Consider the following 15,506-nt stretch of genomic DNA (forward strand, 5'->3'; position numbering starts at 1 on the left):
CAAAGATTAACATGGCTTCCAGTTCGACCTCGTTCATGACTGCCATCGAGTGTTAAAATGCAAAAACGAAGCTTGAATTAACGGGTATGTCCCTCTTTGGCTAATGTACTTTGAAGATGGAGGGGCAACATGGCGACCAGCATTCGAACCCCTCACCTGTATGTATTTTCAATGGCATATTATAAACTTACGAAAATACTACTTGAAAGAAGTAAATATACACTAATAAGCACATATATTTTTGAAAGAATTAAGTGTTTTTAGCTAAGAATAAACTAAAAAAGTTACACAGTGTAGCTTTAACCAAAGCATGTAAACATATAAGGGCTCATGTTTTTTGTTTGTTTGTTTGTTTAAGTAGGAAAGAAAGTTCTTCATTTTACCAGTATTTTATTTATTTATTTTTATTTTTGTAGGTAATAAAAAAAATGGACTGGCAAGGTGACTTTCTGCATGACCATGCATTTGTGGAGCCGCAGGTGGAAGGACTCCCTGGTGAGGTGGACATCCAGAACCTGATCAGAGAGACAGAGGAGAAACTCCGACTCAATGCCTCTAGGTCAGTGCACTAGAGGACTCACATTTCCACACATTTAAAAAAAAATTTTTTTTTACCGGATCACTGTGGCACATTTGCAATGAATGCAATCAAAATGCAAGATGCTTATTATCATGTTCATGTTTTATTATATTATATGTTTAGGTCTCTGTGTTTGTATTCTACCATTGCATTCACACAAGAGACAATAACAGAGTACCACATTTTATAGAATAAAATCAATGCAATGTTTCAATGCTCTATCCTGCAATGCAGAAAAAGAAACATGATTATGGATTATGTAATTCTCTGGTATACAGGGATACCAGCCCTTCATCGTGGACATAAACACACATCTTGTAGGTTTCAATAGAATAACCCATTCGAAACATTACAGTCTCATTTAGTATTGATCCTTGATGTGCTTCAGTCTTAAAGGTGCTGGTACTATTGAAGATTATTGACCACCCTGATTTTGAACATATACATTTACAGATATTTGACCAAGATGTTTGTACTACCGTATTAATTGCCTATATCAGTACTGTTTGATAAGCTTTTTTTGTCATTTTGGAGATGCAGACTGATAGCAGTTGTTTAGTGCTTGAGTGATCATTGTATGGTGCTTCATTTGCAGAGCTGTTATTTCCACAGATGCTTCCTCCAGTGACGGTAATCCTAACATTGAGACCGCATGATTAATTGAGGGTTGATGAATAGCATGCCACTTCATCTGAAATCAATGAACTTAAACACATTCTGAATGCAAGCTGGAGCTAGATATCCTTTTTTTCCCTATTTGATGGAAGGTTGTGGCATTATCAGATATTGAGGTTTTGCTGTCGATGAAGGACATGTTGATGAGTGCCCCTGAACTTGTTTTTTTTTGCTCTGTTTTAATTCGTAATCTCTTTGCGCCGATAATGCACCGTAGAATCTCACCTGCATTGGTAGTTTTGGAGGACATGTTTCTCATGACTAGATCTCTGTTTTTTCCTTCTTCACCTCCTTCTCTACCTCACCCTCTCTCCCTGATGGCACCTCTTTCCATTGTGCCGCCCGCTCTGAAAAATCTATCTCTGCCATGCTTTTATCCTTTATGTTGCTCTGAGGACACGCGCAGGCCAGAAGGGTCTACGCTAAATGTGTTGTGCGTGAACAAAGGCGGTCTTACTCCCCCCTGCCATTAGACACACGTTCTCATTCCTGTCTGTCCAGCCTCTCTCCTCTCCAAATGGGAAAGTAATAATTGAAGATTCCACATCTTGAAACGAAAACCCTTGTGTGGGTAATTCAAGGATTATTACTGAAGGCCGAGGCAGTTTTTCTGCCTCTCTAAGCATTAAAGGGTTATTTTGTGTTCTTGGAGAAAGATGGAAGATGGGGAACCATTATAAGAACAAAGAACCCAGATAATAGGGAATTGCGCTGAGAAGAGAGGGAAAGAGAGGGAGGGTGGGCAGGCAGGCGGGCAGGCAGGCGGGTGAGTGGGGTGAAGATCTGGTGGTCAGTTGGAGCTGAGTCGATGCGGATGGAGGCAGGCGAAGACTTCGCCCTTCTCCGTGACCTCCACTAGGGTGGGCCAACGCCGTGCTCTACACCTGCTTCTTAATCCACTTATCTGAGGACAAGTTCTAGAAAAGAATGGGAAACCAGAGAATTTGCCGCTGCCCACTTCATTTTGCGGTCCTAACCCATTTAAGGGTCAGCCGACAAGCTGCCTCCTCTCGGCTCTAGGATGTCGGAGATTTGCCTAAGAGCCGCTTCCTAATTGAAGGAGATTAAGATAGCCTGTCAAACAGCCTGGGATCTCCCAAATTGAAACGCTGTTATCCATTAAGCTTTATCAAATCGGACACTCAGGGAGGCCACCGGCAGTACGCCGGCCTCTAATGAAGTGTCAGCCATAGTCCAGCAACGGGAGGCCGGGCTTCGGATTTCAACCCGGCTTACGGAAGATAGCCGCAGCAGCGTGCCAATTTACCTTGTGTGTGTGAGCTAGTGTGAGTCCTGACAAATAACCCGTTGGGGGTTTGGCACTAGAGGAGCCTAAGCGGGCCAGATCTCGAGTCGACAGGATCCACTTTCACGGGTTTCATTGGGTACTGCGTATTCGGGGAAAGAGAGGCCTTCTTTGATAGCTCCCAGATAGGCTATTTGTTTCCTGGGCACATGACTTGGTGCTCACTGAAGCTGAAGCTTATTTGAAAGAGATCTTTTCCTCTCCCTCCCTCTCACCCTGCTATTTCCTTCTCTGCTTCTCTCTCTTGGAGCGCGACAGCCCACCCACACTAAATTAATTTTGACAAGGAACTTAAGATAACGTCAAAGCGCTGACTAATCAGTGTATTGGGTTTCTGTAAAGCAGAGAGCTGTGAAACATGCCATCATATTTAATAAAAGACTCCCGTTCCCTCTCTTGCTTTCTAGTTCTCTTGTTCTACCCCCCACCCTCTCTCTCGCTCTCTCTTTACCTGGTCTGTCATGTCTGGTTTGTGCGGATTTGAAAAACAATTACAGTTTTTGGAAGCGTGATTGGCAGACAGGGAGGAAGCAGAGAATGGGGCTTAAGGGAGCTTTTGCTAGTCTCTGTGCTCAGGGGTTTGTGTGGAGCTGGTCTCCCTGAAATTCCTTTCAACTTCTCCTTTTGTTGTTGTTTGATTTAAAGGGTAGATTAATCAGGAATTTTTTGTGCGCAGGTGAGGCTGTTGACGGCCTGTTTGGCTTTATTCAGCGTGTTTCTCTGAGACTCTTTCTCTCTGTCTGCCTCTGTTCTTTTTTTTCTCATCCTGTGTGGCTCTCAGAGTCAGTGAAAATCATGTTATTGGATCTGATTAATCTGAAAGGGGTTAGCACACCTCTTCGGTTGAGGTCAGATGATAGTGTGCTTTGTCTTTTGCTTAGTACTATATAGCTACATTTTTATTTAGATGTTCTTCAGTATATGTAACAAAAATAAGTTGTAGGCTATGTAATCATAATTAATTGTAATCACAGTTTTTATACGTATCTATTCATGTTTATACCTTTAAATAATAATGCACTAAAAAACATAACCAGTGCTTATTTTCATGTATTACATTATTAAGTATTTCAAGTATTTTGAATGGTAAATAGTATAATGTATTTTAACTGTGACTGCAAAATAGGAAAATAAGAATAATAATAATAGTAAAAGATTGAATTAATGTATTATAAGTAGGGTTGGGAATCGCAAATTCTAATTCTGGAATTGGATACTTAAGGTCAAGCATCGGATACTTATTATATTTATAATATAATTACTTATAATTATTTATTTTATTTTATTTTGTTTTTTATTCCACTTATCAATTTCTGTGTGTGCATTTTTATGTGATTTCTCACCATTTTCAAGTGCAAAAAGACACAAAAGAGAACTAATTCAGCATTCGCAACACACTCTGTTTTCATACTCGTCTTTGTGGTATATCTGTCAGAAGGTATTAAACAACAGGAGTAGCAAACTTCATCCATTTTGTTTCCTCATCACTTACGTTTTCTGCACACGTCATGACACAACACTTCAACAGTTCCGACTTCATGTATCAAAATAGTAGTCAACAATACAATTCATGCAGGCACACAATGTTCCCCCTTTTTAAAGAACAGAATATTACATCAGGTTTTAGCAACAGTCCCTCAACCAAATAGGCTTCCGAACATCACGTTTAGGTCTAGTATGTGTGTGTGTGTGTTTAGTGAGCAGTGATCTCAATCGGGATTAATGTGCATGGAAATGCAGTGGGAATGGAAGCATTCCAAGTCTGTCCATCACAAAGAATGTATGTAGACACACTGCAAGTCTTTTGGCAACCACGAGAGGATCGGTAAACTTTCTGTGTCTTTTAGAAAGATTCAGGGGTTTCTGTACCCTCACTTTATCCCCCTCCTGGAAAAAAGGAGTACGAGCACCCTGCTTACCATCAGTGTACTTTCTAATTTTGTCATATCAGTTGGCGAGTGCACAGGAGCAGATGGCAAAATAGACAGCCTTGTGTGCATTTGCCTGCCATAGAGGAGCTGCAAGGGCATGAGGAGCTGAAAACCAGTTGCAGCATGTTGAGAACACCTGCAAGAAGTCAGTTACCACAGGTTTCTATGGCTGGATGGCCAATGGGACAGTGTGTTTGAGCACACGGTTGAACCTCTCTACAACACCATTAGCTGCCAGCTAATAGAGAGAGGAACGTTGGTGACGAATATTTCTTCCTTCCAGAAAAGCAGAGAAAGCAGCAGACATAAATTGAACACCGTCATCAGAAACAACTTAATGGCTTTTCATGGCGACTGAAGACTGATGACCGAAACAAAACCACAGAATCCGTAGTGACAGTGAGTAAAGGAGACCTCAGGCAATTGGTTATAATAATCTGTTAATGTTATAGCAAAACCTGCTATAACCCAAATGGCCAGACTATGACCATAGTCACTTTATACCATTGTCCATCTGGCAGGGGCACTGCCTGGCAGGAGCAGGATGTGACTTGACAGTTTTGTCATTGAGCCAACACACATGGCTGGAACAGACAGCATCATGAACCTGAGATTCCATCTCTGGCCATCAATGAAGATCATGAAGGTGTTGTTTGGTTCTCACCTCTCCCTGATGTCCTTCGTGCGCTATGGAGACCTGCACAGAGCGAAGAGCAGCAGGTGCAATCAGCCATAAGTCTCAGAAAACAAAGTTGTTTTTAGCAGTTAGTTCCAGTTGCAGTTTATAATACGCCAACAACTCAACGTCCTGTCCCTTTGGTGAAGGAGGCCAACCATTGTAAATCTGTGTACGATGTTTGGTTAGAGCAGGGCAAGTAGCAGCATCAACATCAACAGCAGACAGAGAATTACAGGCAGCAGATAGAAAAGCAAAAAAAAAAAAAAATCTCCTCATCAACATAATCAAGAGGAGCTGGAGCAACAGCATTATCTGCAGGAAAGCAGGGTAAGGGCAAATGTGACAGATAATCAACAGGGGCATTTTGAATCGCCTGTACACGTGATTCATCAGGAAGAAGACCCTCCATTGAAACGGTATGACAAGCAGGTTAGTTTGCCGGAAGCGACACTTGTCTTTATTGAGCTGCAAGCCAGCAGCTTCTAGTCGTTGTAAAATCACTTGCAGTGCTTTGCCATGCATATACATGTCACGTCCGTGGATGATAATGTCGTCCAGGTAATGGATGATGGTCATCATATTCTGAAATGCTGCAGACCCTGAAGCCAATCCATATGGAACACGACAAAAACGGAACAGTCCATCGTGAGTAATAAAGGCCGTGAGGTCACGACCTGCAGCGACACCTGGTAGTAAGCATTAGTCAGGTCAATGGTAGTGTAAATAAATAGAACCCTTTAGAGCAGAGAGTAGTTTGTCTATGTGTGGCACTGGAAAAGAGTCCACAGTCACTGCTTTATTTGGCTCTCTGAGGTCAAGGCACATCATAATTTTATGTGACTTTTTTTGCATAACAACAATTTGGTGACACCAACGCAGAGCCGTCGATGCGATCTATCACCCCACCTGCTTGCAAGTAGAGTTGTTTCGATTCCGATACTAGTATTGGAAATATTACTGATACCACAACAAATTCTGGCATTGGTATCAGTGAGTACTTGAAAAATACTCGATCCGATACCATAATCCATAAACAAGACCTATTTATGACCACTAAGCGCTGCCCGGTTCTTCTTCGCTGCTCAGAATGCATTGCAAACACAGGAAGTTGTGCTCTGTTGCCACAAGCAACCACTGTTAGAGCAGCGAAGAATAAATGAAACCACGTTGGCAGTATGTCTGCTGTTTAGGTGTATTTCAGACTGGAAATTCGGTACAGAAACTGCATTTCTATAAGACCGGTAGTAGCAACTCCCCAGTATATTCGGTACCCGCAGCTGCGTTCAGTCGCTTCCGTGTTTATCTAAGCCAGGGCTCCAGACTGTTGCTGAATATACTAGTGTTTGTGAATATTAAACTGCAAAACACTATTTAAATATTACTCCTGCATGTTCTGCATGGATGCGCGGGTGCGCCCGTGGAGCTCACTGTCTATGTAGTTTCTGCCATGTCACCATATGAGGACACAAACGCATAATCCGTCACTTCATGTTTCATTTGAGAAAACTGACAGATCATGAACAAAGACACTCAAAGGTCTTCACGGCAACCTGTCAAAATAAAAGTTCCATTAAACTTGAAGAAATTGACAATATTAGGCTACAGTTTTAGCCTACAGTAGATTTAGCTACCTCTCTAATAATAATAAGTCTTTACTAATAAAAACAATCATGCCTAGATGGTTGCTTTTTTTCACTTGTTTTGTAGTAAAGAGATTGTTTTCTGATTAATATATAATTTTTTTATATTGCTAGATTTATTTGTTGCACTGGTTTTTATAGTTATATTGTAAATCTAAAATAACTTTTTCAGTTTGCGGTGTTAGATTTGTGGCTGCATTTGAAGTACTTTTTCTCTTAAGAAAAATAAATAATATTACTGTCAAATGCATGTCAGATAATAAAAATACTGTAATAAATACAGTAGTTATCTTTATGTATTTGTTTCTGTTTTATTAAGTCTGAAGCACACCATAAATGAATGAATGAATGAATGAATAAGTACATATTCTAGCAATTCATACAAGGCTAGTAGTGTATACTGCTGTATATACAGCTACACACCCAGGGATCGGATCAGTACTCGGTATCGGCCGATACCCTGAGCCTAGGTATCAGAATCAGTATCGGAAAGGGAAAAATGTTATTGGAACATCTTTACTTGCAAGTGATTTTATTCCTCTGACACAACACTATGGACAGAGTGTGGCAGACGGCAACGTTTTTGATCTCATCCAGCTATATGCGGTGTATAAAGTTTTTAGCACATCCAAACTTAGTTGACTCTGCAACAATTCACTGAAAGATTGGCACAGGATAAGCAGACACAGGAGGCTTTAGGAGGCAGGACTTGATTGGTTTCAGTCTTCATGCAGTGCAGACATTAGGTCCCTCCCCATGAGTGGTATAAGCCCCTTTCATACATACAGTCTTTACTGGTAAATTAACAGTAACATATCATGTGTGAACAGGACCTTTTCAAAAACTCTGTAAATTGGTTCTGGCAATTTACCATTAAAATTTTTTGTAACATTACTGGTAACATGCGCTGTGTGCGCTGTAATAACAGCATTTAAGAGTCGTTTGATCATCTGTAATGCATGTAACTTAGATGTCAAAAAGATGTTGTCAAATTGAACAGATAGTGAAACTAAAGTGCTTCTCATGCGGGCAGATGAAGACAACAGCGCAGCATTTAAATGTCATTTCCAATGGCTGACATCACAGAAATTACAGCATTTTGTGCTGATGTGTGATCGATCTCTTAAAGATAAAAATCCAGAAAGTTGTCGCTTATTTGTGTATTTACCAGTTATTCTGGTATTTTTAACAGTAATTTACCTGTTTATTGCTGTGTCAAATGTGCTAAAGTCACTGTGCTTGTAATGCTTGGAGTACAAGCTAAATATTCCATGTGCAGTACAGTAACTTCTGGTAATTCAATTTCACGGACCTTGCGTGTGTTTGATTGCACTGATCGGCACAGTTTAGTGTAATGTCCAATCTTTTTTCCTGCATGTTGCAGTTGCAGCCGGGCAGTTTGCTAAGTGTGCCTGCGATCCAGCATGAAAGCAAATCCAGCGAAAGCATGGCTTTCTCATGACTTACCCCCACACCGCCACCCTCTCCTCTCCCACACACACACACACACCTGAGCAGAACTTGTACGGGGGCATTAACTTGGTGGGAATTTGAAATGGATTTAGCCTGTTTGGCAGCAGATTCAATCTGGCTTTCTTTCGTAACAGCTCTGTCCAGTGTGAGGTCAGTTTCTAGTAAAAGTCTCTTATGTGTTTGTGGGCTAAGCACATTCTCTACTAATTGATCACAAATCATTTCATCACCACTGGCGCCAAACTCACATGAAACAACAAACTTTTGTGAGGCTTGTGAGGCGTCTGAACATTTACGGAAGGCATGTCATTCGGCTGCTATGTTAGGTATGTAGAGTTTCAATGCATCCCCTGCATCCTTATACATCATATGTAACGAAAATCTGTTGTCCCTGTGTGCCAAGGCAGAGAAGTAGTACAACTCTCCATCTTTCATTTGGCTAGGAATCCTCTTGTAGCATCAATAACTCAGATCATTTTCAAATATCCCCGGCCATGTGCTGAATGCCATAGCAGGCTTACCAGAACAAGGCAGAAAAAAAACCTCCAGTAAGGCACGGTAGCATCAGCCATCCTTGTGACAAACGATAGCGTAAAAAATGGCTAATCCTCGTCACCAATTTGTGGTATCTATTAAGATCAAGTTCAAGTTCATTTATTAATATAGCACATTTAAACAGCCGCAAGACAGACCAAAGTGCTTTACAGAGCAAGCATATAAAAATAAAAGCAGCAAAACATACATAAGAACATAGAGAACAACTAAGCTAAGATTAAGAATAGAATCAAGAAGCAAGTGTAAAATAATAAGAACTGTCTAAGATAATTAATCAATATGCTAACGAGAATAGATATGTTTTGACCAGAGACTTAAAAACAGAGATGTTGGGAGCAGTTCTGATCTCCAGAGACATGGTGTTCCACAGACGAGGCCCTGCCACCGCAAAAGCACGCTCCCCTCTTCGCTTAAGTCTGACACGAGGGACTACCAGCAGCGCCTGGTCGTGGGATCTGAGACTTCTGGATGGAATGTACGGATGAATAAGTTCAATAAATAAGTTTTTAATAACTCCTATCAGGAGTTATTAAACAGTAAAGCACATGAGACAGGAGAGCGACCTTCATTCATCTTGTTTACTCATCACTTCCGTTTTCCACACACTACATCATTGCACTACACTTCAGACTTCCCAGTGTTCCCCTTCCATTGTTTTGCCCCCCCCCCCCCCAAGGTATAAGAAAAATTATTTGTCATTAAGGAGGATAATAAGTACTGCCCGATGGCCCGGTGCCAGCTTGAAAGACACTTAGCCCAGTTGAACAGATGGAGCTGTCCGCTCAGGTCAGTGCTGCATCTTCGCATCTTCGCTGCATCAAAAAAAATGTTTTAACCCCATGTCTTTCTAAGATCGCAGACGGCCCCAGATTACTATTGTTCAACATTCAATACTCGTGAAAACATCCCATTCTTACTTTATCTGGACAAACTCAGCACAAATTCATCAGGCAGATTAACGACTCCAGCTTCGATATTTAAACACTGTTTATGATAAAACTGTGAACTTTCTTAATTTATGTCAGGAGTGCATTATAATCGATTCGTTATGAACGATATTTTGAATGGAATATCACACGCACATTAATTCTCTCTCGTCTACAGTGCCTCAGTTGTGTTCATACAGCTCGCAAAGAAAAGCGTTCAGTTTAGCTCTTAGTTCAAAAGTGCTTATATTTGGAGAAATATCGACTTATCACATGTTTGCAAAATATTTTGTCATACAGAATACCATTTCTATTCATTTATCACTGAATTGTGTGATCTGAAAGAATAGAAACATGCACATAGCTCTCTCGGGTCTCCTCTTAGTGATATGCGTCAGATATGTGTCATCAGGCGTTCATTTGCTCACTGAGCTGTCAATAATCTTACATGTTCAATACTGCCCTCCGCATGATGCGCTCCTCCTGTGTGGACACTAAGCCTATTCTACATTTCTACACGTGAACTAATAAGCTAATAAACACGATAACTATGGAATAAGGTTTTTGTGTGATTTTTCATGTGATTTCGGCTATTTTATATCAATAATGGATGTTTACATTATGACTGCTAACAGGTGTAGCGATTAGCTTCATATAAAATGATAAATATAGCATGTTTTAACATCATCATATGAATGAAATCCCCATTATATCAAAACAGGAAACTAATAAAAACACTCAATGGTGGTCTAAAGTGAGATAAAGAATGTACGGAGCCCCTAAAGGGACGTGGTGGAGGATTTTTTTTTGGTGGGGAGGTATTTTTTTCCCCTAAACCTTTTGCGTTCCCTCGCAAAGACATTTGCGTTCCCTCGCAAAACTGCGTTCCCTCGCAAAGACATTTGCGTTCCCTCGCAAAACTTTGCGTTCCCTCGCAAAACTTTGCGTTCCCTCGCAAAACTTTGCGTTCCCTCGCAAAACTTTGCGTTCCCTCGCAAAGACATTTGCGTTCCCTCGCAAAACTTTGCGTTCCCTCGCAAATGTCTTTGCGAGGGAACGCAAAAGGTTTAGAGAAAAAAAATATCTCCCCACCTAAAAAAAATCCTCCACCACGTCCCTTTAGGGGCTCCGTAAGAATGAAGGTGTAATATTTTTTAATCTTTTAAATTGTGTTATGTAGCTTGATGCTAACTAAAGCTCTAATGCACCTGTTGGACCAGGAGCTTTGTCTATTTTGTTACAATAATTCACATAATGCGCTTTTAGTTTAGTTTTTTCTTCTTCAGATAATTACTAAATGAAATACTGCACTGTGTGCCATTTAGACAGGCATGCATGGCCATAATGGGTTGAATAATGGCTGTTAAAAAGACAAAATATTCATAACAAAAGAATAATGAGGATTACGTCTCATACATTCAAAAGTGTGAAACGATCGTCCATTGAGCACATTGTAGCATTAATTGAGCTGTTCTCCCTGCCAGACATTAGAAAAAAGCCTGCAAAAGTTTCTGCAGGCCAACAAACTTATTTGATAAAAGCATCTCTAAAAAAATCCAAACATGGTCTTAGAAAATGTTTAATAAAATTAATAGTTTTGGACAATAGTTTTATTTGACTTTTAAAAATATATATTATTTCTGTACATGTACTTTGTTCAGTTGTATTTATTTGTATTTGTATTCATTTGTTTTTTTTTTATTTACCTTTAATAATGTTTGAACTTTATATTAGTTAGTCCAATTGTTTTTGGTGTGGTATTTCTCGTTAAAACCATAGGAACATGTTTGTCTTCTTTAGGCTGCTGATTTTTGTTCATGGAAATTAGCTGCAACAAAACATTTGACCAAAAACACAGATTAAATGGGATTGATATAAATGTTTTTACCTTACTAAAATCGAACTGGGAATTGAAAAGAATCAGAATTGATAAACAGAAACATTCAAACGATACCCGACCCAATAATTACTGTATAAGGCAGTGGTTCCCATCTGGTTGGCTTCTGTATTCATGCATAATTACTATATATATTTAAGCCATTTTGGTTATGTGTTGGGTTGTCATTTGATGACCAATGAGAAATCAGATTTTAAATCAAGCATCAATTATTATTATTTTTTTCATTTCATAGTATTTTGACAGTAAATGGTGTCCAATAAAGGCAAGTTGTCATCTCATCGTGGCAGCGACCATGAGTGACAATTAAACAACTTGTTCTAGTATGATTCTGAAATAAATGGTCAAAAAATAAATAAACAAATAAAATTCTTTAAGTATAAAAAAATACATGTTAAATGGAAAAGTTAGGATTCGTTCACTTTTAATGCATTGCATATAGACTTAAAGGGGTACTTCAACGCTGGGAAGATGAATCTGTATTTAAACTGGGCCATCAATGTAGTAGAAATGTGAAATTATTTTTGAATTTGGTGCCTTCTAGACTGAGAATGTATTTTTGTCTCATGGGGATGAAAGACTACAATTCCCAGAATGCTTCGCTGCCCTATGAGGCCAATCCCAAAGCAGCCTACTGGATTACTGTGACTGAGTTGGAGAAGACACTACAATTAAAAACGGAACGTGTCTGTTCAATATAATGAGTGAGTCACCGCGTGAGTGTCACAGCACTGAGCACTAACTGCAGGAGTGAGATAAATGAGCTGTTGAGCTCTCGTAATGAGAGCTGAGGTAATCGCGACTACACTCACGGCATACATTCACAACGCGTGTTCAGCCTGGCGCATTTCAGTTCATGCCTTTGCAAGGTTTTAAATTCATTTTAAAGGTTAAAAGACTTGCATTGCTCACCATAGCTCCGTTTTAATGAGTGCCTGCAGCTGTGAGCTGAGCTCTGGGTGTGATCTCCCATCCCCTATGCGCGGGTTCAAAACATGCATAAATGGCTCCCTCTGCTGGCTGTAGTCTTTAGCCTTTGGCCAAACATTCCTCCTATGATGCAAATATCGTCAATTTACATTACAGGAGGAATTTTTACATTAATAAAATGCATAAATCTCTTGTCGCAGGGGATACGAGGGGGGAAAGCACAATCATTTGAATATACTCCAGGGTTTCTACTGATACAAAGCCATATGCTAATCGCTGAAGTAACCCTTTAAGTGTTACCAAAAGTTTTCCAAAACCTAACTTATTATTTTTTGAAAAAGAACTATTAATTTCAAACCCATTGTTGTGATAATCTATTCACATTTGAAGCATGTCCCTTAAATATTTATTGTTGAATGTGAAACTGACACATCATCAGTGGAAGTCGGGGCTGAAGTTTGACAGCAGCTGCCCCTTTGATTGATGCCAGTCCTCATGAGTGCTCAGACCAACACTGTCCATGACTCGCCTTCAGTGATCGCTGACCCCATCCAGTGCCGATACACAAAGGATTACACAGGCGAAGGCGAGTGGCAGGAGTGTGTGCGGATGAGGGATGAGACTTTTATGAAGTTTTAGCGTTGTGTGGCTGCACAGATGGAAGCTCGTTTAGACCCTGCTGTTTGAGCAGAGTCCTGGGGTGACGCCTGGCTCAGCACTGGCTCTGAGCACAAATCCTTATTTTATTAGAAACATTAAACAGACTTAGTCAGTATATCTGCCTTTCTGCTAGCTCTACATGGCTACACTTAACTAACGTAGAAGAGGTAAGCTAAGTGATATCCTTGAGTTCACAAAAAAAACCTCGGAGGAACAAATAATGGTTGTGAACTTTTTCAGAACACCCTTAAACTCAATAGTTCCCCAAAAGCCCTCTCAAAATATACCAAACTGATAAAACAAACTCTAAAAGTGAAGTAAATCCACACATTTTAATAGAATCTGGCTGCTTTTGTCAACACTCCATGACTATAAGCGGAATTTCACCTATAAAAGGGCAGTTTTGTTTGTGTGTCTGTGTCGACACCATCTTTAGTGTGTAAAACAGAATTTTTATGTTCCCTGTTAGCGCTTGTGTTTTTACAGCGAGCTTTAGGCTGTTCATTAAACAGAATGGGAAGATTTGCTTTTCCGGCACGGTCTGTCAGCACCTTCATGTCCTCTCGTCACACATATTTCCTTTTTACTACAAAAAGAGACACATTTGTTGGATTCCTGTTGGCAACCTTGCATTTTAACCAACGAAAAGAGCCCTCTTCATCTTTGCTTTCTACATTATTCAGCTGCATATCGTTAAAATTAACAACCCTTTATGTTCACTTTATGTTTGCGCTCTTTTTTTCGAGGAAGTAAAACTGTGTCAGGTTTAAATGGAATTTAATAAGCTGCCATTTGAAGGCATCTGGACTTGTGCATTGCCGTAGTGTTTACAGCAGTGCTTTATGTCACTTTGTAAGAGGTGTGTGTGTGTGTGTGTGTGTGTGTGTGTGTGTGTGTGTGTGTGTGTGTGTGTGTGTGTGTGTGTGTGTGTGTGTGTGCGCGTGCGTGTATATACCTGTGTGGCTTTACGGCTTTGTGTCATGTCTCATTTTTCACGGATAGAAGGAGACAGAAGTGCTGATGCCGTGTGGTTATGAAGAAGATCGGCTCATCCTGTCTCGTTGAGAGTGATGTGCCACATGCAGAAATACACACGCACACACACACACACACACACACACACACACACACACACACACACACACACACACACACACACACACACACACACACACACACACACACACACACACACACACACACACACATATATACACACACACAAATACACACAACTGATATATTGATGTCTGTGTTCATTAGGCCTGATATGGCTGATATCAGCTGTAGAGTGAAGGAGGATGCTGGATTGTAAAGAGACAGCTCACATTTGGAGATGTTTCTTACAATTTGACGGGGTATAAAAGTTATTTATATGCTGAAAGTCTATCAGCTGCACAACCAAAAAAGTCAAACATTCTCTAAACATAATGTCCATATTTATTTCATTTGTCTTTGCATTATTGAGAGTGAAAGTGGACAGGAAAGGGGGAGAGAACAGAATTAGGACAAAAGGTTGGTTGGTTGATTGATTGATTGTAAATAGCACATACTTATGCACATTTCACCCACCTAAATGCATGTCTGCTGATTATTTGCTTGAAAGGACCCGATTGCAATATTGCAATTGTTTGTAACTGAGAAAAAATCTTCCAACATTCTAGTCTTTTCTGTGTACAAATGCTATATGGTGCTAAACATTACATTCACATCTATACTGTGAAATTAGAAACCTAATAAATTATTACTTTTTAAATTAAATAAATAAATTTAAATCAATTGAAAGTTGCATTTAGTAAATTAAATATATATAAATTAATTTATTTTCTTTTTTATTTAGTTGATTGTATTGTGTCTGCAAGCAGGTATACAGGGCAAGTAGAAATCTGAACTACAACTGATTTTAATATTCCAATAAGTTGCTTTGTGTCATTAAGACAAATGGTAGCAATGGAAAATATGTCACTGATATTGAAGTCTGGAAGTTTAAACAAGTTTGTACTTTATGAGTGTGTGTGTGTTTGTTTGTTTATTTGATTTATAGTATTGATCAGAACCTTAAGGAACTGCAGGCCACGATTGGTGAGTCCTGCGGTGGAGAGAGAGTTCCCAGTCCAATAGAATGCCTCCAGTGGTTTAGTCAACGTAACTTGAGCATCCTGAAACCAGTGGCTACGGGACACCAAGAGCTGTTGGACTTCCTTCGAGCAATGGTAACCAAAGCCGCACTTAACCTCATTGCAATCTGTCCATC

General features: G+C 39.9%; 1 protein-coding gene across 2 annotated transcripts in view; it reads left to right on the forward strand.

The window, feature by feature from the left end:
* Positions 1-423: 423 nt before the first annotated feature.
* Positions 424-15,506, forward strand: part of kiaa0825 (KIAA0825 ortholog) — a 197,834-nt gene continuing 182,751 nt past the window's right edge. For both annotated transcript variants that reach the window (XM_067438213.1, XM_067438211.1), the window contains exons 1-2: positions 424-559; positions 15,297-15,465. In XM_067438213.1, coding sequence (XP_067294314.1) covers positions 429-559; positions 15,297-15,465 — 300 coding nt within the window. In that variant the 5' untranslated portion in view covers positions 424-428. The remainder of the gene's footprint in view (positions 560-15,296; positions 15,466-15,506) is intronic.

Source organism: Pseudorasbora parva, chromosome 3 (assembly GCF_024679245.1).
Source record: "Pseudorasbora parva isolate DD20220531a chromosome 3, ASM2467924v1, whole genome shotgun sequence".
NCBI lineage: Eukaryota > Metazoa > Chordata > Actinopteri > Cypriniformes > Gobionidae > Pseudorasbora > Pseudorasbora parva.